The sequence below is a fragment of the Aplosporella prunicola genome (genome assembly GCF_010093885.1).
Source record: "Aplosporella prunicola CBS 121167 unplaced genomic scaffold K452scaffold_4, whole genome shotgun sequence".
Lineage (NCBI taxonomy): Eukaryota > Fungi > Ascomycota > Dothideomycetes > Botryosphaeriales > Aplosporellaceae > Aplosporella > Aplosporella prunicola.
Genome location: NW_022983532.1, coordinates 782,610 through 806,556, shown reverse-complemented (window position 1 = coordinate 806,556; position 23,947 = coordinate 782,610). Strand labels below are relative to the sequence as shown.

The 23,947-nt window shown below is 56.9% G+C and overlaps 11 protein-coding genes across 11 annotated transcripts; 5 read left to right on the top strand and 6 right to left on the bottom strand.

Moving 5' to 3' along the window:
- Positions 1 to 140: 140 nt before the first annotated feature.
- Positions 141 to 1,583, top strand: K452DRAFT_324555 (uncharacterized protein; the record flags this gene model as incomplete). Its single annotated transcript, XM_033544714.1, has 3 exons — positions 141 to 332; positions 385 to 523; positions 574 to 1,583. 3 exons carry the CDS (start codon positions 141 to 143, stop codon positions 1,581 to 1,583), a joined length of 1,341 nt encoding a protein of 446 aa, XP_033401345.1.
- A 672-nt stretch (positions 1,584 to 2,255) lies between these two features.
- Positions 2,256 to 3,648, top strand: K452DRAFT_305616 (uncharacterized protein; the record flags this gene model as incomplete). The annotated part of the gene is made up of 3 exons (XM_033542917.1): positions 2,256 to 2,411; positions 2,479 to 2,590; positions 2,648 to 3,648. The coding sequence occupies 3 exons, from the start codon at positions 2,256 to 2,258 to the stop codon at positions 3,646 to 3,648; spliced, it is 1,269 nt and encodes a 422-aa protein (XP_033401344.1).
- A 1,464-nt stretch (positions 3,649 to 5,112) lies between these two features.
- On the bottom strand, positions 5,113 to 5,602 carry K452DRAFT_295229 (uncharacterized protein; the record flags this gene model as incomplete). The annotated part of the gene is made up of 2 exons (XM_033541790.1): positions 5,113 to 5,496; positions 5,555 to 5,602. 2 exons carry the CDS (start codon positions 5,600 to 5,602, stop codon positions 5,113 to 5,115), a joined length of 432 nt encoding a protein of 143 aa, XP_033401343.1.
- A 1,048-nt stretch (positions 5,603 to 6,650) lies between these two features.
- On the top strand, positions 6,651 to 7,405 carry K452DRAFT_283985 (uncharacterized protein). Its single transcript, XM_033539870.1, has one exon. The coding sequence runs from the start codon at positions 6,967 to 6,969 to the stop codon at positions 7,156 to 7,158; it is 192 nt and encodes a 63-aa protein (XP_033401342.1). The 5' UTR covers positions 6,651 to 6,966; the 3' UTR covers positions 7,159 to 7,405.
- Positions 7,406 to 7,799: 394 nt separating this feature from the next.
- On the bottom strand, positions 7,800 to 9,718 carry K452DRAFT_324553 (uncharacterized protein; the record flags this gene model as incomplete). Its single annotated transcript, XM_033544713.1, has 3 exons — positions 7,800 to 8,048; positions 8,100 to 8,867; positions 9,278 to 9,718. 3 exons carry the CDS (start codon positions 9,716 to 9,718, stop codon positions 7,800 to 7,802), a joined length of 1,458 nt encoding a protein of 485 aa, XP_033401341.1.
- A 1,113-nt stretch (positions 9,719 to 10,831) lies between these two features.
- On the top strand, positions 10,832 to 13,147 carry K452DRAFT_283980 (uncharacterized protein). The gene is made up of 3 exons (XM_033539869.1): positions 10,832 to 12,783; positions 12,842 to 12,864; positions 13,040 to 13,147. The coding sequence occupies exons 1-3, from the start codon at positions 10,893 to 10,895 to the stop codon at positions 13,103 to 13,105; spliced, it is 1,980 nt and encodes a 659-aa protein (XP_033401340.1). The 5' UTR covers positions 10,832 to 10,892; the 3' UTR covers positions 13,106 to 13,147.
- A 1,705-nt stretch (positions 13,148 to 14,852) lies between these two features.
- On the top strand, positions 14,853 to 17,776 carry K452DRAFT_356042 (uncharacterized protein). The gene is made up of 2 exons (XM_033546014.1): positions 14,853 to 15,949; positions 16,007 to 17,776. Exons 1-2 carry the CDS (start codon positions 15,057 to 15,059, stop codon positions 17,364 to 17,366), a joined length of 2,253 nt encoding a protein of 750 aa, XP_033401339.1. The 5' UTR covers positions 14,853 to 15,056; the 3' UTR covers positions 17,367 to 17,776.
- Positions 17,777 to 17,782: 6 nt separating this feature from the next.
- On the bottom strand, positions 17,783 to 19,432 carry K452DRAFT_305611 (uncharacterized protein; the record flags this gene model as incomplete). Its single annotated transcript, XM_033542916.1, has 1 exon — positions 17,783 to 19,432. The coding sequence occupies one exon, from the start codon at positions 19,430 to 19,432 to the stop codon at positions 17,783 to 17,785; it is 1,650 nt and encodes a 549-aa protein (XP_033401338.1).
- Positions 19,433 to 19,989: 557 nt separating this feature from the next.
- On the bottom strand, positions 19,990 to 21,190 carry K452DRAFT_122920 (uncharacterized protein). The gene is made up of 5 exons (XM_033535197.1): positions 21,106 to 21,190; positions 20,921 to 21,023; positions 20,729 to 20,849; positions 20,131 to 20,672; positions 19,990 to 20,077 (listed from the first exon to the last, which is right to left on the bottom strand). The coding sequence occupies exons 2-4, from the start codon at positions 20,924 to 20,926 to the stop codon at positions 20,329 to 20,331; spliced, it is 471 nt and encodes a 156-aa protein (XP_033401337.1). The 5' UTR covers positions 20,927 to 21,023; positions 21,106 to 21,190; the 3' UTR covers positions 19,990 to 20,077; positions 20,131 to 20,328.
- Positions 21,191 to 21,224: 34 nt separating this feature from the next.
- On the bottom strand, positions 21,225 to 22,893 carry K452DRAFT_283977 (uncharacterized protein). Its single transcript, XM_033539868.1, has 4 exons — positions 22,678 to 22,893; positions 22,355 to 22,569; positions 21,488 to 22,294; positions 21,225 to 21,436 (listed from the first exon to the last, which is right to left on the bottom strand). The coding sequence occupies exons 1-3, from the start codon at positions 22,861 to 22,863 to the stop codon at positions 21,586 to 21,588; spliced, it is 1,110 nt and encodes a 369-aa protein (XP_033401336.1). The 5' UTR covers positions 22,864 to 22,893; the 3' UTR covers positions 21,225 to 21,436; positions 21,488 to 21,585.
- A 303-nt stretch (positions 22,894 to 23,196) lies between these two features.
- Positions 23,197 to 23,943, bottom strand: K452DRAFT_221337 (uncharacterized protein; the record flags this gene model as incomplete). The annotated part of the gene is made up of 2 exons (XM_033536511.1): positions 23,197 to 23,621; positions 23,745 to 23,943. 2 exons carry the CDS (start codon positions 23,941 to 23,943, stop codon positions 23,197 to 23,199), a joined length of 624 nt encoding a protein of 207 aa, XP_033401335.1.
- Between the last annotated feature and the right edge of the window lie 4 nt (positions 23,944 to 23,947).

Genomic DNA, 23,947 nt, shown 5'->3' with positions numbered 1-23,947 from the left:
TAGCCTGAATAACTGTCCTTGTGACCTATAGCGACTGACCCCTCAGCTCGCTGATCATAGTAGCCAGCCAGAACCTCTCTTCGACGCATCTTGGATTTCCAAACATACTCGAGCTATCTCAATCTGCTTGGTATCACCAAATGGCATACCCATTCGAGATCAAGGAGCACATTCTGCCTGGCCAGCATATCCGGCGTTATCCAAGGGCAACGGCACAAAACCAGCACGACACCCTCAAGGTTGTATACAAGCAGTACCGCCCGTTTGACAATCCTACCCCGAGCCCTGGAGATATTACCATCATTGGAGCGCATGCGAATGGCTTTCCCAAGGTTGATATAATCCCCATGCTTGGTACAACGCGGCTTATTGACACTCATAAAGGAGCTTTACGAACCACTCTGGGAAGAGATCTATCAACTCCTGAAAAGTAAAAACAAGGCCATCCGTGGTATTTGGATCGCAGATGTCGCCCATCAAGGGCAAAGTGGTGTACTGAATGAGGACAAACTTGGCAATGACCGTGGGTCTGGATGTTCAAAAGGCAAAATCATCAATACTGACGTAGCGCAGCAAGCTGGTTCGATCATCCCCTCGACCTTCTTCACATGGTGAACGTCTTCCGCGATGAGATGATCCGACCAATAGTCGGTATCGGCCACTCTTTGGGCGGTAACAATCTCGTCAACCTTGCCCTGCTGCACCCTAGGCTCATGGAGAGTTTGATCCTCATCGACCCCGTTATCCAGCGGGCTGCTTCCGTCCAAGGCAATTATATGCCCGCAATGCTCTCTTCTCGCCGTCGAGAGGTCTGGCCTTCGCGTCGCGAAGCCGCCGAAGCCGCGAAAAAGAGCAAGTTTTACCAATCGTGGGACCTGCGTGTCTTGGAACGATGGTTGGAGCATGGTCTGCGCGACATACCAACGGCGCTCTTCCCCGGGACCCCCTCGACCACACTTAACTCGGAGGCGACCACGTCCACCCCCGTCACGCTTAAGACCACGAAACACCAAGAAGTCTTCACCTTCCTCCGGCCAAACTTTCGAACAATTGGCGTCGAGCCAGACATCAAGCCAGAGCTCATAGTAACGACGTCCCACAATCGCGATCCTGTCGGCCACGCGGACTACGATCCCACCTCCGGTCTCGCCAATGCGCCTTTCTATCGCGCAGAGCCCATTATTACGTTTAATCGACTTCCCCACCTCCTACCCTCAGTACTGTATATCTTTGGCGAGACATCTACGCTCTCGAGACCAGAGTTACGCTCGGACAAGATGGCCGTGACGGGCGTGGGTGTTGGGGGCAGCGGAGGCGCGCCTGCAGACCGGGTCAAGGAGGTGGTGGTGAAAGGCGTCGGCCACCTGATTCCAATGGAGGCACCGAAGGAGACGGCTCAGCATTCGACGAAGTGGCTGGAGGCAGAGATTCGTGTATGGAATGAACGAGAGGCGCGGGAGAGGAAGGAGTGGGATTCCGTGCCAAGTTCGGAGAAGACAAAGCTCAGCGAGGCGTATATGTCCATGCTGCACTCTGATGAGAGCCTGAGCTCAAAGGGCAAGAAGACAAAGGCAAAGCTTTGATGGGCAGTCGGTCAATAGCACATAGCCTGGCCAGGACTTTTAAACCAAGCCTTTTATTAGCTCCGCCGTTTGAGGAAATGAGGGATGACTAAGTATGCACCGCCTATAACAAATAGGACTTGAAATAGGGAGTGACTACGTAGGTAGTAGGTAGGCTTATCGCGAGAACCGACAGAGGATGCGAGCGATGACGCACGTGATGGGGTGAGGATGTTGATCAGAGGCGAAGCAGGCAACACGAGCTACATCATATGCTACCGTTACCCACCGGGCGGTGGCGGTTGAGGCAGAGGAGGTCGTGATCTCCAGGTGCCAAGCCGCGCTGGTGCCGGGCCGTATTAGCCGTGGCTGGCCCCTTTGACACGCGGCCACAGGGAAGAAAGGACGCCAGGAACAGGTTGGCAGCGAATGGATCGAGGTGGACGCCGGCGACGTCCAACAATCGGCAGAGCACTGGGTCGCTGCGCATCCCGCTGACTTGGCCACGATCCGGCCCTGCGCCCGGCAAGCTCTACCCCTGCTGCCCCTGGCAAGTGGGCCTACGTAACTTCACATGAAAGCCCCCGCGCGCGACCCTTTCTCAAACACTCAACCACTACCCGCATTGCACTTTTTTACCACTCCCACCTGCTCTGCCTCCGCCTAATTCTTCCCCCCACCACCACTCTCGCCATGGACCACGACTCTCTCCGCTACATCCCTCTCTGCTACGATAGCACCGACTCGCACAATTCTGCTCTGCGCCTCATCCTCACCCTCAGGCCCGAATGGGAGCAGTCACAAGACACGATTGAATTCGTCCGTTTCACTGATGGAATCACCAACACTGTACGTCAAAGGCAAGCGCCCAACGCGTCTCCCACACGAACATTCCGCTGATTGCGCCCGCCCACAGCTCTTGAAGGCCATCAACAAGCTGCCCGGCTGGTCCGAGGAGCAGATCGACCGCGAGGCCGTGCTGATGCGAGCGTATGGCCGGGGAACAGACGTCTTAATAGACAGGGAAAGTCAGTGCTCCCCCGCCCTGCCGTATTTTTTGACACCATGGCTGACTTTTGCATTAGGAGAAACGCGGTCACACAACCTGCTCGCCAGGCACAACCTTGCCCCTCCACTTTTCGCTCGCTTCGAGAATGGTCTGCTATACAAGTTCATTGAGGGCAGTGTTTGTGCGCCCTCTGACCTACGCCGCCAGGAAGTCTACCGTGGAGTCGCGCGGCGCCTCGCACAATGGCACGCGACACTCCCCATCGCGAGCATTATACAGGAGATACCCCCAGCTGACCAGGAAATGGATGCTCGACGCAGCCATGGACGCAAGGCATCTTGGCTGGTAGCGATTGACAACATCACTCCGGACAAGCCTTCACCCAATCTCTGGACCGTGATGCAGAAATGGATCCATGAACTGCCCCATGACTCTGATATTGAGAAGAAGCGCAAGGCCAGTCTACAGTCAGAATTGAAGTGGCTCTTGGGCCGTCTCGGCGACACGCCTGGGATCAGCTCAAACCCTCTCGTGTTCAGCCACTGTGACCTTCTGTCCGGAAACGTGATCGTCGAACCACAACCCTCTTCCGGCGCGTCGCCCACATCTACCACCGAGTCCAACGCAACTGATGCCTCCACGGATGCCGTCGGCGTCGACTTCATCGACTACGAATATGCCACGCCGGCACCTGCTGCTTTTGACATCAGCAACCACTTTGCCGAGTGGGGTGGTTTCGACTGCGACTACAACGCTATGCCGACGCGCTCTGAGCGCCGTGAATTCCTCCGCGAATACGTATTGTCGTACAGCTCGCATCTGCCACAGCCGCTTTCCGAAACCGAGATGGAGCGTAGCGCAGAGCAACTTTTCCGCGAGGTCGACAGCTTCCGAGGCGTGCCCGGCTTCTATTGGGGCATCTGGGCGCTTATTCAGGCCAAAATCAGCCAAATCGACTTTGATTATGCCAGCTATGCCGAAATCCGTCTTGGCGAATACTGGGCCTGGAAGGACGAGCTGCTGGGTACGAGGTCAGGTGAGCTATCGCTGAGAGAGAAGAGGTGGGCCGAGGAATGAGCGGGCTGCATGCCTGTCGCCTGCCTATATTCCTTGCTTTTTGTCCATTTCCACCGACCAGTCGAAAGGTGCGGATTCAACAACCACACTTCTCCACAGGTTACCCGACTTTGTCGACTCTGGCTCCGATCGGGATTTCTATTTCCTTACTGGATGATTCTTCGTTTAATTTCGATTTCGTTCGTTCTCCAGTGGCATTTGCCGGAGTTAAGAGGTTGTCTGCCTCGTTCGCTACGGTTCTACGATGAGGCTTGCCTGAAAAAACAAAAGTACTAATAACACTGAGCGGAGCTCTTATTTTCATTACACTCGTCTCACTTTTCCTTTCCAACTACTCTTCCTAGCATGTCTTCAACGACGATACCCATTCCTGCTTTCCAAATTTTTCCTCTGTTTGGCCGATCATCAGGCGGTTGGAAGAAGGCGGGCGTGGCGGTTTTCGGAGGTGACGAGTGCGCATCAACGGCGTTGGCATGCCTGATAACGAAGGTCCTGGAAAAAAGATGCATGGGACGGCCCTGTTGGATACTTTGCGCAAAATAGGAAAAAAAAAAAAAAAGGAAATGAAATTCATTCTTGGCTCGGATTGGCTCTCCATAGGGAACATGTTCGCTTTGAGAGGTCTTACTTGTTCTAACACTACGACGATGCAAGTAAGTGCATGCAGCAAAAGCGGAAACATAGCAACAACGTCAGTCGGGAATGGAAGACACCGACCAAGCACAACACGTCTCACTAGGCCTTGATGCGCCATTGTCTGCGCCACTACGTCCCGCCACGCTACATCGCTGTCACCACTATCACCTCCTACCCACGGTGACCTCGTCACTTTAGCGACCGAAAACAGCACGGTACTGTCATCATCCCCAGCTGTTTCGAGGGACCGCACCGCGGCGCCTGCTCCCCCACAGCCGCAGCACGGCACGGACAAGCACAGAAGTGCTTGCCCGAGCACCGGCGCTAACGCTAGTACCAACGCTGAGGCTGGCGCAATTCTTGTTGGCTGGCGGTGGCATGGGAGAGATGGTATCGAGGGTCTTTGTGAGGGCTTGCCGAAGGATGTCGACGATATCAGAGGCGGGGTAAACAGCCAGGTAAAACGGGCGATATGGCGATGCTCATTCACTTCTCTCACTTCTCTTTTGCCTATTCTTCAAATCTTTCTTCCCCTCCCTTTTCTCTCTAGCTATCTCTTCTCTCGTCCGTCTTTCTTCCTCTTGTTCTCCTATTGACCCATTTCATCTACTCATGTTTCGGTATCACGTACCGCTTTCAGTCTTCACCCATAGGACGGCTGCATGGAAAGCGAGAAAGTCTCCATAGCACATATGCTTTGTTCACGAGTGGTTGAGTCTGAACCGGGGCTTATAGGAGCTATTTACATATACCCTCCCATTGTTGGCCAGACATCGGGAGCACCATTTCACGAGTTACATGCATTAGTGAACTGCGCTCTGCACATGCCTACTTATGGACCATGAACAATCCTTCGACCCAACAGTCGGTAGAACTGCCGTAAATCCAGCCACCGACCTGGACGGCCGTCACGCATTTATTCTGGATGGCTCCAGCCAAACCAGAGACCTCGACACAGGTAGGACGGGACGGTTTGCTGCAGAGAATGGCTTTGGCCGTCTTGTAGAATTCCAGTGTTTGGCAACGGCTGCTACCGGTGCTGTAGTTCTCGCAAAGAGGAAATTCCCAATTGCCGACCTTGTTAATCGCAACTGTGAGATCAGCTGTGTGAGGGCTGTCATATGGAGTCTCGCACTGCGCCTCCTCGGCAAGAATTCCAAGGAGGCTCGTGGCGAGGAGTGTCATGGCGTAGGACTTGGTGTTGGCGAACAGCTAACAGTGACTGTGCTTTATAGCCATCTGGCATTCAGTGTATGCTGCGTATGCTCACCTTGGCGGTAGTTTGTTTTTGCAGCTTGTGTTCGCAGATTGTGTTCATAGCCTTTCTTTGTGGGTTTTGTTTGCAGTGGGCAGAGATGGCCTGCTCCTGAGTTTGCTCAGTACGACGTACTTTACATATGCGTGTTTGATGCTTCAGTAAGCGGATGAACAGAGTCTGTGATTGGAAGAATAGCACCACGCAGTAAAGGTGTCTCCAGAAGAGATTTAGCGGTGCGATCTAACGAGCATGATGTCGGGGGAGAGGAAGAGGAAGAGGAGGAATAGGTATACTGTTTCTTTCTTTGCGAAAATAAGACATGATTTTGCTCTGCTTCTAGAAGCGTTGAGTATTTGAGGTAGGTATCAAGTATAGGAAATGTATGACTGACATTATTAGGTACTGTCGAGTAGATATAGCTAGGTGTTAACATTAGGTCTAACGCTGGAAGAACAAGCAGGACAAGACATGATGAAACGGTGGCATAGCAGTGTATAGTAAAGTAGATTTCTAAGTATGCTGCCAGCGAGCGGATTAGACATGTAGAAAATAAGTAGTAGGGACTTTAAAGAGACGTGGACAGATAGCACGAGAAGTGTTCTAATCAAGTTTAGGAATAGATATGTGGGGTTTCTCTTCTATTTAATTCATCTCCTCTAAACTAACTCTGAACAATTTGCCCGCCTTAACTATATATCAAGTATATTCTACCATACATACAGTACTAGAGCGTCTCTAATGGTACAAATATAAATAATTATAAAGGGTATAAAGACACTTGTAAAGGTATAAGGCTATAAAATCTGTAAGAGTAGAAAACAAACTATAGTCAGTCAGTCAACCCGTCAACTGGCCCATCACTTCCCGATCCGATCACACAGACCAACACCACCAGCATCCAAAACAACATATCTACAAAGCATTGCTCCTCCCACCACTATCTCAAAAAGACCGTCCAAACGTACACACATCCACACGCATACACACCCCCTCCACACAGACCAAACCGCCACGAAGATCATCACCAAATAGTGTCAACCCACGCACCCCACCCCATCCTCCCCTAACCCAACCCAACCCAACCCAACCCCACCAACCATGCCCATCCGCCCGTCCACGCCCCACCCACTATCCACCACGGCACCTAGGTAGGTATCAACTCATCCCCAAGCGCACGCACATACATACATACAGCACACCACACCACGCCACACCACCGCACCACATCACAACACCACGCACCCCCCACACAAGAAACAGTGCCACACCTCCGCGGAGTCGTAGCCAGCTATGTGCCTGCCTACCTAACTGCCTGCCTACGCCACACCCACCCGTCCATCCATCCATTTATCTCATCCATCCACATCAGGCGCCCCGCTGCACGCATCCGCCCGTCCCAAAAAAGCGCGCACCCTCATTGCCACATGCCACATACAACGCACGCACGCATCATGCACGCACACAATGCACATAAACCCCTCTCTCCCCTCTCCTTCCTCATCCGCTCCCGAGTCACACTCCCCCCTTCCTTCCCACTGACCAACCTGCCCGCATTCCGCAACCAGCAGCAGTCGCGAACGAGAGAGCCCGCAGGCCACCACTGCCCACTTACATAGGTAGGTACCTACTCACTTACCCATCCAACCAACCAACCAACAGCCGACGAACCAACCGACCAACCGACCAGCTGACCGCGTAATCACTCACTCCTCACTCGGTCATTTTACCCGGCACCGCACGGGACAAGCAAGCGGAAGAACGAAAAGAGAGAAAAAACAGAAACATAAAAAATATCATCCCGTATTCCTCCAAAATCTCATTCCTCTATAACCGTACGTACGTCCATAGTTACCCGTCAGCGTAGCCCCCCTTTGCGTAGCCCATTGCCGTTCGTCGATCGATCGTCGAGCCACCCGACCAACCAACCAACCCTAACCGGCCTATTAAATCTGAATGCAAAAAAAGGCGAGCCCCGCATTCCTTCCTTCCCCTTCGCATCATACATCCCCGCGTTCCTCTCACCTCAACGCTTAAAACGATGCAAAGAGTAAGAGAAAAAGGGCCGCTCTGCCCCGCTCTTTCGAGCGAGCCTTCTCGCATTTATTTCCTGCACCCATCCCCCCCATCTCTACCCGTGGTCTTTCGTTAAAGGAACAGTAAAAAGATGAAAAAAAGACGTTTTGATAAAACCCCGCTGACCGACACATAGCCGGCCGTTTTCCGACGACTCCGCTTGTGTTGCATTACTTACATCGCTTTAACCAGCGAACTCGGGGACGTCCGTCTTCTTGCCGTTGAGCGCAAGAGGCACGATGCCAGAGACGTGCATCTCCGGACCGAAGACGTGCATGTCCAGGCCCAGCTCGGTGGCGACGCCCTTGATGTTCTTAAGACCCTCCTGGTAGTTGGGGCCGGCACGACGGACCCAGATCTGCACATTGTGCTCAATGAGCAGGGGAGAGACCTCGCGCAGAGCGCGGATGACACCCTTGAAGGTGGATGCGACCTGTGGTATGTCAGATTTTGTTTCTTTTGAACGGGCTCAGTGGAGACTTACGTTGGTGAAGTTGGCAATACCACCACCGATGAACAGGACTTTGCCCTCAGGGTGCATGGGAGCACGGAGCATGAGGTCCAAGACGGTGCGGGCGTACTGGAAGGTCTGGTTCTCGGTGGGAGCACCAGAGTACTCACCGTAGTTGGCGAGCTCACTGGCGAAACCAGCAGAGGCGATGGCGTCGGCGTAGACGACGGAAGCACCACCACCGGCAACGAGAGTCCAGACGCGACCGGAAGAGTTGAGGATGGTGAGCTTGAGGGAAGCACCAGTCTTGGCGTCCATCTCAGAGATGAAGGCCTCCTCCTTGCTCATCTCACGGCCGAAAGGAGCAGGGAACTCCATCGGCGGGCCAACGTCGATGGTGACCTTGTTGTCCTTGGAGACAGGAGTCGCCAGGCCGAGAGCAGTAGCGCTGCGGGCAATGGCCCACTTGGCACCACACTCAAACTCGGCAGTCTGGTCGAGCTTAGCCGCCAGGTCGAGGAAGTGAACCTCAGCAGAGGTGGCATCCTCGTTGGGGATGACAACGAGGGGGTTGATCTCGAGGTAGGTGAACTGGCAGTCGACGTAGACCGCGTATAACCTGGAGATGAAGTCGATGAGGACGTTGTGGACGCCCTCAGGGACGTTCTTCAGGAGAGTGGCAGCAATCTGCTCGTTCGAGGGGTACTCGGAGAGATCGACGGGGATGAGGAGCTTCTCAGCCTTCTCATCGACATCACCGACATCGACACCACCCTCGTGAGTGAAGAGGATCCAGTCACCCTAAAAAAGCATGATGGTCAGCAGGGGTGGTGCGGCAGTAAGCGATGGCAAGGCCGCAAGATGGTAAGGGATGCACAACGTGGAGTCGAATGCCTTCTAAAAACCAGCTAGTGGCAGATAAGAGAGGCAGGTACGGATCAAATGGTGTGCAGCTAGCGGCGGGTAATCTGAAGATAGGTGTGGGCCCCGTGTCTGTGTTTGGTGCGTCTCCCTTCGCCCGGACTGTCCGAGGCGAACAAAACGGGAGGGCCACCCCAACACACGTGTCTGGGCCTACACTTCTCAACCAACACCCCTTCCGCGAAATTTATTAAAAAAAAAAAAAAAGAAAAAAGATGCAAAAATTCAGAAAGAGCTAGGGAAAACGGCATGATTGGAACCAAGGAAAACAAAAAAGGATATCGACTCACCTCACGGACGGAGTTGATGTTAATGTAGTACTCGGTCTCCTGCGGGTGAGGGACGAAAGGCTCAACCAGGAATTGCCTCAGGACGCCATCAACGGTCTCGACACGCTGCGTCTTTCCTGCCCTCTCCTCGATCCACTGGCGAGCGTCCGCCCACGACTTGTTGAGGGCAAGCAGGCCGCTCTTACCACGGCGCTTGATCAACTGATCCGGCTTCGCGACGAACTTGGAGTCGGCCTGCAGCAACCACGGGTAGGTCGCCTCAGCCTGGTCGAGGACGGCCTTGACGTCCTGGTCGGCAGGGAAGTAGATGGAGGCGAGCCTGGGGGCAGCATTGTGGGTGGCCGAGGGAGGGAGAGGAGTGGGCTTGATGACGGGGGCTCTGGTGAGGTGGTAGTTGAGGATGGCCTTGCCGTCGGCCTCGAGGATGGACTTGGCGGACATTGTGAGGAAGAGGAGGGTGAATCAAAAAGTGCTAAAGAGAGCTGGAGGCGGCGTCAGCGAGAGGAATGGAGAAAGATGAAGAGCGGCGAAGACGCGTATGGACCGCGGAAACGGGGCAAAGTGAGGCTCTCCGGCCGTCGGAGCGCAGTGGACTGAGAGGCGGGTTCGGGGAGTGGGCACCGGCGGGGGAGCTGAAGGGCGGGCTTACCTGTGAGAGGGAATTGGTGAAGAGACGGAAGAGGAGCAGCGACGAGGGCAGAGAGACAGCACAGGGAAGTTGAAGAAGAGGAAGAGGTGGGAATTGAAGATCGAGGGGGGAATGCGGCGGAATGCGCGGGCAGCTGGGGAGCGAAATTGTTGTCGCGCGGCAGCTCTTGAGGGCCCTGAGTCGGAGTCTGCTGGGGCACGTCTAGCGCGGACTAAGCGACGGTTGAGCGCGCTGTGGGGAGTTGGGAAGGCAGCCGCACGGAGCACCAACCGGCTTGGCGCGATGCGGGCTTGCTGGAGTGGCGGACACACACGGACGGCTCACCGCACCCTCCCCCCCTCCTCCCACCTGAGTCTATCGACTTTCATCAGTCAGACTCAGTCAACATGAGCTGAAGTCCGGGGGCGTGGTAGAAACGTCAGCAGCTCATGTGGTGCCGTTGCATGTTCCGCGCCGTGTCGGACGTCAAGGTGCTGGCCCCCCCGTCGGCTCCCCATGCAGTGGGTGCGCCGTCGGCGACTTGAGGTGCGCTAGAGCCGGCTTTCGCTTTACCCCAACGCCAATCCCTGCGAATCAGCCCTCCGGCCTCCTCAACACACTGGCTTGCAACGGCTCAAAGGGGTCCTCAGCAACATCCGCTGCCTTCCTCCGTCATCTTGCTTTCTCTCCGCACTCCGGTCCCTTTTTCTCCTCGCCCATTGCCTCCTCCGACTCCCCCGTCGCCCACTTCCCTCCTGCTCTCTTCGTCTGTCGCGTGCGCCGTCAGCGAACATTTCACAAAAGGTCGGTGCACCCACCAGGGCAAAGGGCGAAAAACGAACGGCCCACATTGCTCCGCGATCGCTGTCAGCCCGCCAATTGCCAATAAACCCTCCGAACCTCACTCGGCTGACTTCTCCCGCAGTCCAGATTTCTTCTTTCTCCCCCCCATTGTAGACCCTTTTTCGCCTCCATTTACCTGCAATCATGCCTGCCACCGTCGACGGCACGCCCAACGGCGAGACCCTCTCCGCAAATGACAACATTCGCCGTTTCCAGGCTCCCAGCAGGCCGCTGAGCCCGCCTGCCCAGCACATGCTCTTCCACAACAAGACGCGATGCTTCGTCTACGGCCTGCAACCCAAGGCCGTCCAGGGCATGCTCGACTTCGACTTCATCTGCAAGCGCAAGCAGCCCTCGGTCGCGGGTATCATCTACACTTTCGGTGGCCAGTTCGTCAGCAAGATGTACTGGGGCACCAGCGAGACTCTGCTCCCCGTCTACCAGTCGGTGGAGAAGGCCATGGCCAAGCACAGCGACGTCGACACCGTCGTCAACTTCGCCTCGTCGCGTAGTGTCTACCAGTCCACCATGGAGCTCATGGAGTTCCCTCAGATCAGGTCCATTGCCATCATCGCTGAGGGTGTCCCCGAGCGCCGTGCCCGTGAGATTCTGCACGTCGCCAAGAAGAAGGGCATCACGATCATCGGCCCTGCCACGGTCGGTGGCATCAAGCCCGGCGCGTTCAAGATCGGTAACACCGGTGGTATGATGGACAACATTGTCGCCTCCAAGCTGTACCGCCCCGGCTCGGTTGCCTACGTCTCCAAGTCCGGTGGTATGTCCAACGAGCTCAACAACATCATTGCCCAGAACACCAACGGTGTCTACGAGGGTGTTGCCATCGGTGGTGACAGGTACCCCGGTACTACTTTCATTGACCACATGCTGAGGTACCAGGCCGACCCGGAGTGCAAGATCCTTGTGCTGCTTGGTGAGGTCGGTGGTGTCGAGGAGTACCGTGTCATCGAGGCAGTCAAGAGCGGCGAGATCACCAAGCCCATTGTTGCCTGGGCCATCGGTACCGTTGCCGGCATGCTCACAACTGAGGTTCAGTTCGGTCACGCCGGTTCGTTCGCCAACTCTCAGCTCGAGACGGCCGCGAACAAGAACAAGGCCATGAAGGAGGCCGGCTTCCACGTCCCGGAGACCTTCGAGGACCTGCCTGCCGTCCTCGCCGAGGTCTACCAGAAGCTTGTCCAGGACGGCACCATCACCGTCAAGCCCGAGCCCATGGTTCCTAAGATCCCCATGGACTACAACTGGGCGCAGGAGCTTGGCCTCATCCGTAAGCCCGCTGCTTTCATCTCCACCATTTCCGATGACCGTGGCCAGGAGCTTCTGTACGCCGGTATGCCCATTTCCGATGTCTTCAAGGACAACATCGGTATCGGCGGTGTCATGTCCCTCCTGTGGTTCCGTCGCCGCCTGCCCGACTACGCCAGCAGGTTCTTGGAGATGGTTCTCATGCTCACTGCCGACCACGGCCCCGCCGTGTCCGGTGCCATGAACACCATCATCACCACCCGTGCCGGCAAGGACCTGATCTCCGCGCTCGTGTCCGGTCTGCTCACCATCGGTTCGCGTTTCGGTGGTGCCCTGGACGGCGCTGCCGAGGAGTTCACCAAGGCCTACGACAAGGGCCTCAGCCCCCGTGACTTTGTTGACACGATGAGGAAGGAGAACAAGCTCATCCCCGGTATTGGCCACAGGGTCAAGTCGAGGAACAACCCCGATCTGCGTGTCGAGCTCGTCAAGGAGTTCGTCCAGAAGAACTTTGCCAACCACAAGCTCCTCGACTACGCCCTGGCAGTCGAGAGCGTCACCACGTCGAAGAAGGACAACCTGATCCTGAACGTCGACGGCTGCGTTGCCGTCTGCTTCGTCGACCTGCTCCGCAACTGCGGTGCCTTCACGGCCGAGGAGGCCGAGGACTACCTGAAGATGGGTGTCCTGAACGGTCTCTTCGTCCTTGGCCGTTCCATCGGTCTGATTGCCCACTTCCTCGACCAGAAGCGTCTGAGGACCGGTCTTTACCGTGAGTACCCGAACGTCCCACATGATCTGCGAAAACACGAGGCTAACAAACGGCACAGGCCACCCCTGGGACGACATTACCGTAATTCCCCCACTTCCTTGTTTTCCCCCCGCACAGCCCTTGCAAGATTTTATCAGATATCCGTTATCGGATCTCTGGATCGCCGATATCTCACCCGGAAATCTCCGTGGCACGGCTTGTTTTTGTCATTGTTGCCCCGTTCCTGCTGGTCATTTAGCTAACTTTTGGGCAACAGTACCTCCTCCCCAACATGGCCAAGGGCGCGCCGGGCTCCGAGGGTCGCGTCGAGGTGCAGGTTTAAGTACGAAAAAGGAGCAGCAGCATTGCGGGCATGGTTCAATTGGGCACGAAATGATTTTGGGTGGAGTTGCTATTTGCTCCTCGGCGTCCTCTAGACTCGACGTCTCTGTAGCAGTATGGTTCAGGACTATTTTACTTAATGTGATGGCCGACGTTCACGTTTTCACAGGTGGTGGTGGCGTGTGAGTGTGTGTGTTTATGTGTGTGGAGTGGGTGGGTGTGTGCACATTGTGCGGGATGCTCATCTCATGTCTCATGGGCTAAGGTGGGTAAGGTACTGTACCTAGTGTGGTGTTGCGTAGCACCACGCGACAGACAGGACATGGTTTAAGTATCGGTTGTTGGTTATTGGTTGGTCGGAACAAGCCTTGCCATGGCATGCGCCGTCCATCCATCCATCCACGTCATGTCATTCATACCAATTCCATCCATTCCTTGCCAAGAATGCTTGTGTTGCCGCGCCCGCGGCATGCAAGGTCCTCGGCACGGAAGTTTAGTTGCCTGGGAGTACCGTACCTACCGTACGGATCCGTACCTAGCTAGCCGTGGGACGGGGCAGCGGGCTGCGTGGTAGGTTGCACGCACACTTGCACACACGCACACTTGCTCTGATGCGTGCGTGTATGCATGCATGCAAGTGGCCGGAGTCGGCTGCTGGTCGGGTGGTGGTGGGGTGGGACGCATGCGGGTGGTTTGGTTTGGTTTGGTATGGTAGGTTTGGTTGTCTACCTAAGTGTGCGTGTGTGTGGGTTGGGTTGCGGTTGTTGGCGTCACTGCGCCGGTGTACTCTACGTGCTGCAGGGGTGGGCGAGCAACGTCACGTCACTTGTACGCGGGCGGGCGGGTGGGTGGTACGGAGGTTCTTGTTGTTGTTTGTTTGTTGTGGTTTGCTGATTGATTGTTTGGGCAGGTAAGTTAGGGGGTTGTTGTTGCTGTCCATTTAGTGTTGGTTTGGTGCTGATGGTAGTAGGCAGGGTCATACCTACAACGGGCATTTATCACGACGACGACAGCTACGACTACGACTGCGCGGGACGGGCGGCGTGCGTGCTGCTGGCTACGTGTATATGCTGCCTACCTACCTTATACTACCTACACGCTGCTGGCGGGGTAAGGAGTGGAGAGGCTGTGAGTTGAGTTGAGTTGCGAAAGAAGAGAGGAGAAAAAGAAGAAAAAAAAGAAAAAAAGGCAGACGCAAAAACGCCGGTAAGCAAGCACCCACCCACCCACTCCGTCGGTCGTGTTATGCTGTGTTGTGTCGTGTAGTGTTGTTGTGTTAAGCCAGGTCAAGCAAGCAGCGCCGCCTCACATTCCCGCTCCACGCAATCTCGCGAACCCAGCTGCTGTTATTGTTGTTGTTATCATCATCATCATCACTGCCATTACATCAGAGTGGTGTGTTGCGGGCGCGGGAGCAGGTAATCAGACCTAGGAATGAAGCAGCGGCAGATAGGTAATGTACCTAGGATAGGCTCGAGGGTCGAGAGCGATCGAGGCGTGCCTGCCTGTCTGGTTGGTCTGGCCGTTCGCGGAGCCCTACGTACATAACTACCTGCGTACATACGCGCGCGTACGGTGGGGAAATTTTTGGGGGCTCTCTTTTTGCGATTTTGCGCTCGACTGCCTCTCTATCTCTCTCTCCCTCTCTCTCTCTCTCTCTCTCTTGCTCTCTCTCTCTCTCTCTTGCTCTCTCTCTCTCTCTTGCTCTCTCTCTCTCTCTTGCTCTCTCTCTCTCTCTCTTACTCTCTCTTGCTCTCGCGCTCGTTTTGTCCTGGCCTGTTCTGTCCGGGTTTGCTCTGTTCTGCTCTGCTCGGAGCTGATCTTTGCTCGTTTGAGGACTTTGCTTGTCGTACTGTCTGTCGTACTCGTCCAAGTCGACTATCTTTTCTCTATCTTTCTCTATCTCTATCACTCTCTCCCTTCTCGACCACCCATCCAACACGCAGCCAGCCATGGCGGCCCTCCCCCTCCTCGTCCCGGCCTGGCTCAACAACCCCCTCCCCCTCATCCTCCTCATCCTCCTCTTCCTCCTAAACACACTCACGTCCGCCGCGCCCTCTTCCTCTTCCTTCCCACCAGCATCCTCCTCCTCAACAACAACAAAAGGCGCCTACACGATCCACGGCGCCGTCATCTTCACCCGCACCGGCGAGCGCACTCCGCGTCTAGGCAGCAGCAGCAACGACGACGACAACAACGCCGCCGCGCCGGCCCTCACGCCCCTCGGCGCGGCGCAGGCATTTGCGCAGGGCGCGCTGCTGCGGGCGCGCTACTTCCCCGCGTCCTCATCCTCATCCATCGACGATGGTAGCAGCACCACGGCAGCCACCTCGCGCATCGCAAACGTCTCGGCCACGGTGCTGCGCAGCGAGCAGCTGCTCGTGCTGGCGGCCGACGACGGGTACAGCGGCGCGACGGCGCTGGCGTTCCTGCAGGGCTTGTATCCGCCGGTGGGGGCCCAGGCCGACGGCGACGAGAGGGCGGGTGGGGCCGCGCCTTTGGATGGGTACCAGTACGCGCGGGTGCGCACGGCGTCGCCCTCGGACCCCGGCAGCGTGTGGGTGGCGGGGGCGAGCGGGTGCGCGGCGTACGAGCGGGAGGCGCGGGCGTGGGCGGCGGGTGTTGGCGCCGAGGGGGACGCAGACGCAGACGAGCTGTATCAGGCCGTGGGGAGGGCGTTGCTCGAGGGCGTGCTGCCCCGCAGCATGTGGCGGCGCGCGGACGCGTATGCCGTCTTCGACGCCGTGGCGTATGCGGCGGGGCATGATGCGCAGGCGCGGGCGATGCTGGGGGCGGGAGGGAAGCTGGAGGGGGCGTTGGAAAGGCTGCGCTGGTTTGCGGACCGGTGGGTTTTGTCCCACGTCTCTCTCTCTCTCTCTCTTACTGACATTTCCCTACCTAGACAGCAACAAGCGCTCAACTCGGACCCCGACACCACTACAGCCCGCACCATTGCCGGCCGCGCCCTCGCAACCAAAATCCTCGACCTCCTATCCGCCAACGTCGCCACTCGCGGCACGCACAACAAGCTCTCCCTGCTATTCGGGGACCTCGAGCCACTGGTCGCCCTGTTCAACCTCGTCGGCCTAACCAGCAACAGCAACAACGGCATCCCCGACTGGGCCAGCACCGCCGTCTTCGAGCTCCTCAGCTACTCCTCTTCGTTTTCATCTTCCTTCCCCGCCTCCCCCACCGACCTCCGCGTCCGCTTCTCCTTCCGCAACGGCACTACCACCACTACCACTACGCTGACCCCCCTCCCGCTCTTCGGTCACGGCCCCTCCGCCGGCACCGACACGCCCTGGCCCGCCTTTGCAGCCGCGCTGCGCGCCTTCGCCCTCCCCGACGGCGTCGCCAGCTGGTGCGACGTGTGCAACGCCAATGCCAACACTTCTTCCCCCCTCTTCTGCGCCGCCTTCTCATCCCCCGCCACTGCCTTGCCACCACCAACCACACCGCCAGTCTCTCAAGCGCAAGCGCATACGCAAACACAACCCCACCCCCTCTCCCCCCGCACAGCCGGCGCCATCGGCGCTGCCGCCTCCCTCGCGGCCCTCGTCCTCGTAGGCGCGGCCGCGGCGGCCTGCGCGGGCGTGCGGGTGCACCGCCGGCATCGGCACCATAACCACGACTGCGGCTGCGATGGGGCGTCTGCGTCTGCGTCTGCGTCTTCATCACCGTCAACCCCGGCGGTGGCGGCGGCAACAGGCCTTTTCGCGCGCGCAGGGTGCTGCTTTTGCGCGAGACCGAAGGCCGGCAGGGCAGGAAGTGGCTTCCAAGCCGCCACCAAGCGCGCCAGCGACATGGACATGGACGTCGACGTCGCTGCCGGTGCTGGTGTAGCGGGAAGGGAGGGCCGGGCCGGGAGCTGGGAGATGGAGGCGCAAGTAAAAGAGCGAGGACGGGGGAGGGGGAGGGGGAGGCGTCAAGAGGGAGAGGGAGAGGGAGAGGGAGAGGGAGAGGGGGCTGCCATGACGCCCACGGCTGGCGCGCGTGTCAACGTGAGCGTGCCTGCACCCACCACCACCACCACCACCACCACCACCAGCACCGCCGCCGCCGCCGCCGCCGCCGACGCTAGCGAGCGAGCCTGGCCGCTCAAAGAAGGCCACGCCGCCGTTGGCGCCAACAACGACAACACCACCACCAACAACAACAACAGCAGCAGCAGCAATGACGACGACGACGACGACGACGACGCCGAGCAAGAGGCCGAGGCGTGCGCGTATGCGAGGCCTGTCGTTCCGCGCGAGGGGGTTTGAGTTGGTTTGTGTGTGTGTGTGTGTGTGTGTGTGTAATGCGATGGGGATTTCACTCACTTGGCGTAATTACATTGGGCGCTGCTGGGAGTTGGGAGTTGGTTGGTTGATTGGGCGGAGGGTGTAATGCGTGCGTGCGGTAGGACTGGACTAGGACTGGGCATGGTTATTCTCTTTGTTTTCTCTGTTGTTGTTTCTGTTTCTGTTTCCATTTCCATTTCTACTGCCCACAGTGGCCACGTGGGTACCTACATCTTCTCCTTGTACGTGTAGTATCTGTGCAGTTTGGCCCTCTCTTCTTCTTCTTCCGGGTAGTTTGTACATGGGATGGCTGTGCTGCTGTAGCCGCCGCAGCGGGGATATAATCTCTTTAATTCCTATCTGACTACTGTCTACTACTGTCTACTACTGCCACCTACCTATGCGAATGACAGTGTAGAACTATAAACGTCGACAGTGGCGTTTCTTCCTCTACATGCCAGTGCCATTCCGTTCCCCTCCCTTAGCTCGCATGCCGACTTCCAAGTCGCCGTCGGCAGAGGTTCAGCGGTACTCGTCATCGTCATCGTCGTCGTCGTCGTCGTTGTTGTTATAGGAGGTCCAAGGCAGTCATGATTATTTTTGCGTTTGAATTCACGGTAGACAACCCATACCAAGACGGCGATGAGCCCAGCCCCCATTAATGCGCCGATAATAACGGCAATTGGGTGATTGTCCCAAAATCTTCGCCATGCGCGGCGAGAGAATCCGGCTATGCCATTGCCCGCTGCTCTCGCTGTTCTGCCGATGGCTCTGAAGACGGGTACGAGCCTATACCCCCCACTTTCGAGCGAGTAATCACGCCATGCCCATGATCTCTCGTTCCCTGTTACCCCGATCTCGAGCGGAGAAATTCTACGGGCTGGTGGATTGATTTCGCCCTCCGGTCGTGTCCTGGAATGACGCCGTCCCCTGGAAGGAGACCGTCCTGCTTCGAGGTCTTCGTCCCTTGCCTCAGAAACAACATCCGCCCCATCGCCAGCACCTCCTCTCAGCCTCAAAATGAGAGGTTCAGCGTCAGTCGTTATTAGTCGAGGTCCAGCGTCGACGTCATGGTTGAGCGGCAGGTATGGTCTGAATATGGAATATATACTATAACCAAGCAAAAGGAGGAAGTTGAATAAGGCAAGGAACACTATAGTGAAAGCAAAGGGATCGGTGCGACAGTGTCTGGATATGCGGCGAAAGAATCTGGTTATGGCCCATGAGGGCGGTGGCGGATTGCTTTCGTCCGATTCTGTCTCCGAAGGACTCGATAATATTCCCAACCTAGCCTGCAACCTAGGCAATATTTCCAATACTCTCCACCTAGCTGGCGTTATTGTCTCGTTGCTGCTACTCCTCTCTAATTCGGAGTCATCTTCTTCCGTTACCTCAGGAATAACGTCCAATCCCGCATTGCTAGCACCTCCTCTCAGCACTGCACCGCCTCTTTCACTGTCCTTCTCTTCCACTGAATCTTTTTCCGCATCGAGTAATACTCTCTGATCCTCGCTACGAATTGGAAAAACGTAAATCGTGGCTGGCGTGTAGGGCGGCTCTGACCTCGGCGATGGCGGTGGTGATGAGGCCGGTGTGAAAGGTGCGTATTGCATCGGAAGGGTGTTCAGCACATCAAAGGATGCTCGCGAGAGTCGTGACTGCGTCGATGATTGACTCTCTACTTGTTGGGGTTGTGGCTGTGATTCAGAGGCATAGTTCGGCTGAGACTGTAGCTGCTGCTGCTCTGTCTGGGTGGACTGTTCTTGCTGTCGACCGTCCAGTGATGAGACCGTGGCTGGTGGACCGTATTGGAACTTCACATGTTTGCCTTTTCGGCGCGTTCGACGAGTTTTAGGCCTGTTGTCGCCGGGTGAACTGTCGGATGAGGTGCTGTATGGACTACCAGACGGGGCGCTGGGCGGTGATCCGGATGGAGAATCAGTTAAAAGATTGGAAGGGGTTAGAGGCCGAGCGAGCGGTTGGTTTCCTTTCCTGGTGGTGTCTGCCAGATTGGCGTTGTTGTCATCTGAGACATTGAGTGCAGACATGGTCTGTGTAGTGATTGTGCCTGGTGATGTGTGATAGCAAGCGGATTGACGATAGTCTGGATGGATGCTGCTAGCTTTCAATGTTGGATATCCGGGATGTAAAAGATGTGTTAAGGAGAGAGTGCTGGGAGTGGAATTGACTTTTGTATCGCTGGCCGCCTCGAAAGGCCCAGCCCATTTCGGAAGGGGCACTTCGTCTTGTACTTTTCCAGGAAGTAATGGTTTCCTCCTCACCCCTTCCCTTCTAGTTGCATTGCAAACTTTGGTGATGGTTAACGACTTCCATTAAGGAGAGCATTGACCAAAAGCTTTTCTCAGTTACTAGGCAGCGGCCACAAGGAATAGTCATATAAGACCCTGGATGAGGTCCTCTTCTCGACGAATGACCTCTCATCTTGTTAGAAAGCACGAGCGCTGTACTGCTGAAGAAACCGGGGAAGGGGGTCTACACTCTGGCGCTAAGTAACCCCCAAGAGGCAACTGAGCTCTACCCGTAACCGCATCCAGGCAACCTTGCGACCTCCCATCGTCACAAAGGCCCACCCGTTCGTCAAAACCCTCGCTAAACTCCACTTATGTACAAGCTATAATCCAAATTAGCTATCCACGTATACTTCCTCGCCATCAGCCGGATCCCCAGAATGTCTAATCACGTATGAGTAAGTATCCAGGTCTCCACTTAGCTCAACTCCACTTACGTACAAAAGCAGATAGCTGCACATACACGGTGCAGCCAAGCGCATCATTAATGCTTATATACATAAGTGTGCAGCTCCACCACCCCACCAACAAACAACCAAACAACCAAACAACTCCCTCATCCATCCAGCCCCCCACCCCACCCTCACGAATGAATAACCTCAATCTTATAATCGCCAAGGGTCGGACTACTGGCACTAAACGTGCCGCCAGCCCTCCCGTCGTTCAAACAAGCCTGCTGGACATCGTTGGCCGCAGCCGCAACATCCGCACACGAAAGGAAGAACACCGAGTTGCCACAGAGCGCGACGGCAGCCGCGTCGTGCTTCGCCAACGTCGTGCACTTGCTGCCGATGATGTTGCCGTGCTTGCAGTCCCCGCCGCGCCCGTACAGCGCGTTGATCACGCCCGTCACGGCCCCCGTGTCGGGGCTGCCGGGAGACGTTTGGCAGGACACGCCGTTGGCTGCGAGACTGCTTGGCACGAGGCTCGCTGCTGCGAGGAGGAGCGCCATCGACACGGATTTGGTGGTGCTGAACATCTGACGTTGTTATTAACGCTCGTATGGCACTTGGCTCATGTTGTGTTCATGCCCACCTTGCTCGATATCTTGGTTTTGGTGCGGTGCTTGAGTATTGGTGTGAAAATATGAAGATGCTGTGCCTGTGATTGCACGGAACGGTCCCAGGTGCTTTATATATACGCGTCTCCCAATGCTCTTTCTTATAGCTCAGTAAGCGGAGAGGAATCGCGCGCTGGAAAAATACACCTGGCTTTGTTAATGCTTACCTGCATATACGAAGGAAAGGTACCCGCTGCTCCACAGTAGCGTCGTTGACGTGAGCCCTGCGCTAGATGCTTGGCTGCTAGGAGTGGTGATAATAGCGAGTTACTGTAAGATTCGATCGATCAGCTTTGGTAGTCTGGAGGAAGGGTCGGCAGTAGTTGCCTTAACTAGGATAGACTGGACCTACCCTTTTGACGGCACTCAGCAGCCTAACAACAAGCACGCCGCGACGCCCCGCCATTTATACTACTCGAAGCATAGACAGATATGGAGGAGCATGGGAGCTTGTTTGCTTGTAATTGTGTATAAGAAGCTGAGAGGTTGCAGTGTCGAAACATGGATAGGCATATGGGTAAGTGGAAGAGGGAGGGAGATAAGAAAGAGAGGAAAACAAGTAACGAGACGCAAGAAAGAGACTTTAGAGAAGAGGCCAGAGAGGAAAAATGGGAGAATGACAAAGAAAAGGACGTAGAACAATTAACTTTTTGTCATTTTGAGTCGTGAGACATCATGAAAGCCTGTCCGTCCGTCAGACTCGTCTACCTGGAAAAACCCATACCATGCCATACCAACCATACCATACCGAGCCGGGTCGAGCAACGGAGCAAATCAGCCCTCCGCATCACCATCAGCAAGACGGTGCTCCCACCATCAAGACCATGCCCCCCTACAACAACCCAGCCAACACATCAGCAGGCTGCAGACCCCACGTCCACGCCGCCGCCGCCATCGACCCCCCGCTCACCAAAGCCGCCATGACGATATTAACGCCATTGTTGCTCAGCACGTCCCACCCGACAACGACGCGCCTGCTCTCGCCATCATCCGGGCCAGGCAGCACGCTGCCCGCCTTCTCCGCAGCGCGGTGACGCGCGCCATCCGCCTCAGTGCGAGGGGCCGCGACGCCGGACGACTGGGCGACGGGATCGTCCCCTTCCTTGGCATCGCCGGTCAACGCCTCGCGCACGACAGCCCTCTGCTTCAAGTGGGCAGAGCCCGCGCTGTGGACCTTGACCTTGCGGCCGCCATCGCCCTCGACGACCTTGCCGGTGCGCGTGTCGACGACGCTGGCCTGCAGCACGGCGCCGAGCAGGCTGTCGATGACGGTGCCGCACAGCCCCGCAAACGTCATCAACATCGTGAAGCCGAAGCGCGCCTTGGGGTCCCAGGCCGGCGAGCAGAAGGGCAACAGCAGCGTCGCCGTCCCCGCCAGCAACAGCGAGCCCATCAGCCCCGTCGCGAAGCCGATGTCGCTGACACCGCCGTTGGTGCCGCGCGGGACGGTGCGCCACGGCGCGGTGATGAGGCGCGGAGGCGTGCGCGAGAGGATGCCGAGCTCGCTGGAGAAGGTGTCGGCTGCGACGGCGGCGTAGTTGCTGCGTGAGGAGTGTTAGCTGGGTTTCTTTTTTGTTTTGTTCCAGTAGGTGATTGCTCACGCTACAATGCCCACGATCAGCACGTCGCTGCCGCGCGGCCAGCACTGCGCCGCCGTGACCGGGTCGGGCTCGCGCGACAGCTGCCAGGCGTGCAGCAGTATCAAGACGGAAGCGACAGCCGAGTTCGCGAGGACCTGGATATGGGTGCGAGGGCCCTCGCCGCCCGGCGAGCCGGAGGAGGAGTGCGTGAGGCGGGCCTTGACGTCGTGGTTGACCTGGTTGGAGTTGGTGTCAGCCTAGCTCACTCTTCCACCCTCTTTCTTTTTCCCACGTCGCAGCGGACAAACCCCCACAGACTGCGGGCGCAAAAAGCAGAAACGAACCTTGGTGACGCCGGTGCCGGCGAGGAAGAAGACGCACAGCAGCGCGAATGGCGCGTTCCATGGGTGCACGGCGTGGGCGATGGCTGTCAGCAGCGCGGCCACGATGCCGGCGGGCGTCAACGACTTCTTAGACCATGCGCGGAAGACCAGCGCGGCAATCGCGGGGACGGCGATTATAGGCTTCATCCTTTAGTGTGAAAGAAGGGGGAGAAGTGAGTTGTCGGAGTTGTCGCGGTGGTTAGCTGTCAGGCGGCTGGGCTGAGAGCTAGCTTCCGCAGAAGCACCGTTGTTGTTGACATTGCATTGCGGCGCGGACTTTGCGGCGTTTACCTTTCTGGTGCTCTACTTGGAATTTTAGCAGTCTCTTTGATTGATATTTGTCTCTCCCTTCACGATGTCTTTCTCAAGCTTCAAGAATACAGCACGAACCCCAATTCCCAAACGCCATCGCTATGAATCCACCCAAACCCACACCCACTCTACGCGGACAGCCATCGCAGCACTCCCCCACCCATGCCACTACCCCAACTCCCCCAAATACTTCACCACCTCCTCCCGTTCATAAAACATTCTCTGCAAGCCCTCCCGCCTTCTCCTCGCCTCCTCCTCCTTCTCCCTGACCTCCTTCGCCCCCAACTTCTGCACCTTCTTCGGCGCCGCATTCTTTACAGGCAGCCTCGCCCCCAAACCCACCGTGTCTTTCTTCTCGCGCACCTTAATCGGATGCAGAATCCCTTCGCCCTCCTTGCCCAGCCCCCGCCGCGCATCCGGGTCGTAGCCGTGCGCGCGCAGGAACGCCAACCCCTTGCGGTCGCGCGCAATCGCCGACGGCGGGTGCGAGTGCGTTAGGCTGACTTGGTGCGCCAGCGTCGCCGAGTGCCCAGGTCTGAGCGGCAAGTTGCACGTCGCGCAAAGCTCCTCTGTCGGCGCTGGTGGCGCAGACGCTGCGCGCTCGGGCGCTTTTCCTGCTTCTGCTCCTGCTTCCTCCTCTCGTGCCTGCGGTTGTGCGGCGGAGCCAGATGCAGAACCAGAACCATTCGCAGAACCAGAACCAGCCGCATCAGCACCCCCTCCCCTCCCCTCAAGAATAGCAGCATACAAGTCCGCAACGTCACCACCACTGCGCAGCCGCTTCGCCGGCGCCGGCGCCGCCGCCTCCTCGGGCACAAACAGCACGCGCTTGCGGCGGATGCCCGCGCCGAAGACGCGCTGGTCGCGCAGCGGCACCGTGTAGTATGCGTCGTCGTCGCTGGCGCTCGTGGGCATGGTG